General features: G+C 55.7%; 1 protein-coding gene across 1 annotated transcript; it reads left to right on the top strand.

The window, feature by feature from the left end:
* Window positions 1–230: 230 nt before the first annotated feature.
* On the top strand, window positions 231–584 carry LOC145948840 (uncharacterized). Its single transcript, XM_083058395.1, has one exon. The coding sequence runs from the start codon at window positions 231–233 to the stop codon at window positions 582–584; it is 354 nt and encodes a 117-aa protein (XP_082914521.1).
* Window positions 585–963: the final 379 nt, after the last annotated feature.

The following is a 963-nucleotide window of genomic DNA, read 5'->3' as shown; positions in this document are numbered from 1 at the left end:
AAGCAGTGGTATCAACGCAGAGTACTGCCACCCTGGTCCCATATCTCGGTAGAAGGGGTCCGAATGGAAGTAAAGCCCCAGATGAAATATCTGGGACTAACACTTGATAGCCGTTGGGACTGGAAGGATCACTTTCGTCGCTTGGCCCCTCGAATTAGGGCGGCGGTCAACAGTATTGGCCGACTGCTGCCCAACATCGGGGGGCCCAGGAGAGGACCCGCCGCCTCTACATGGGGGTGGTCGGGTCCATTGCGCTCTACGGGGCTCCGGTGTGGTCGGGCAGCCTGACAGTCGCCAGCGTAAAGTCGCTGCATGAATTGCAGCGGCAGCTGGCTGTCAGGCTTGTCCGAGCCTATCGCACCGTCCCCGTAGAAGCAGCGTGTGTGGTGTCAGGGTCGATACCATGGTCTCTGCTAGCGGAGGTGTACAAAGAACTGTACAATCAGAAGAGGGACCTCCGCGAGCGGGGACTGGCCCTGACACAAAGAGCGGCGGAAGTGGAGAGGGCGAGGGCCCGGCAGCGCGCGGTTGACAGATGGAAGGAGAAGCTTCCGCGATTAGGCTGGGGCGGACGCGCGTCGTGACGACCACGTTACAATGGACGGAGTTCACGCTAGTCACGGATCACAGACCGCTGGTATGGATGCACTCCGTAACAGATCCCACCTCACGACTCATCCGATGGCGCCTTAAACTCGCGGAATACGAATATAACGTAGTGTATAAGCCAGGTAAAATTAACGATAACGCCGACGCACTCTCCAGAAACCCTATTCCATCTAACTCTTTAGCTAAACGAAATAGAACAAATTCTACCCCTCGAACAGACTCGAGAGCTCTCCAGCTCAGAAGAGTCATTATTCAATGCTAAAAGAAAGAAAACCGAAGAAGCGCCTCGAGAAACCGAGGAAACCCCGCAACGAGCGATAATATAGATGATCCGCCGAACCCGCGATCTTCTAG

Source organism: Prenolepis imparis, unplaced genomic scaffold (assembly GCF_030444845.1).
Source record: "Prenolepis imparis isolate NDT839.2.m4 unplaced genomic scaffold, iyPreImpa1.0 SCAF_757, whole genome shotgun sequence".
Lineage (NCBI taxonomy): Eukaryota > Metazoa > Arthropoda > Insecta > Hymenoptera > Formicidae > Prenolepis > Prenolepis imparis.
The sequence above is the reverse complement of the archived record's forward strand: the minus strand, read 5'-3'. Positions and strand labels throughout refer to the sequence as shown.

Bases quoted from the DNA above. Each gene is read 5' to 3' on its own strand.
- LOC145948840 (XM_083058395.1), top strand. From the start codon at position 231: ATGGGGGTGGTCGGGTCCATTGCGCTCTACGGGGCTCCGGTGTGGTCG.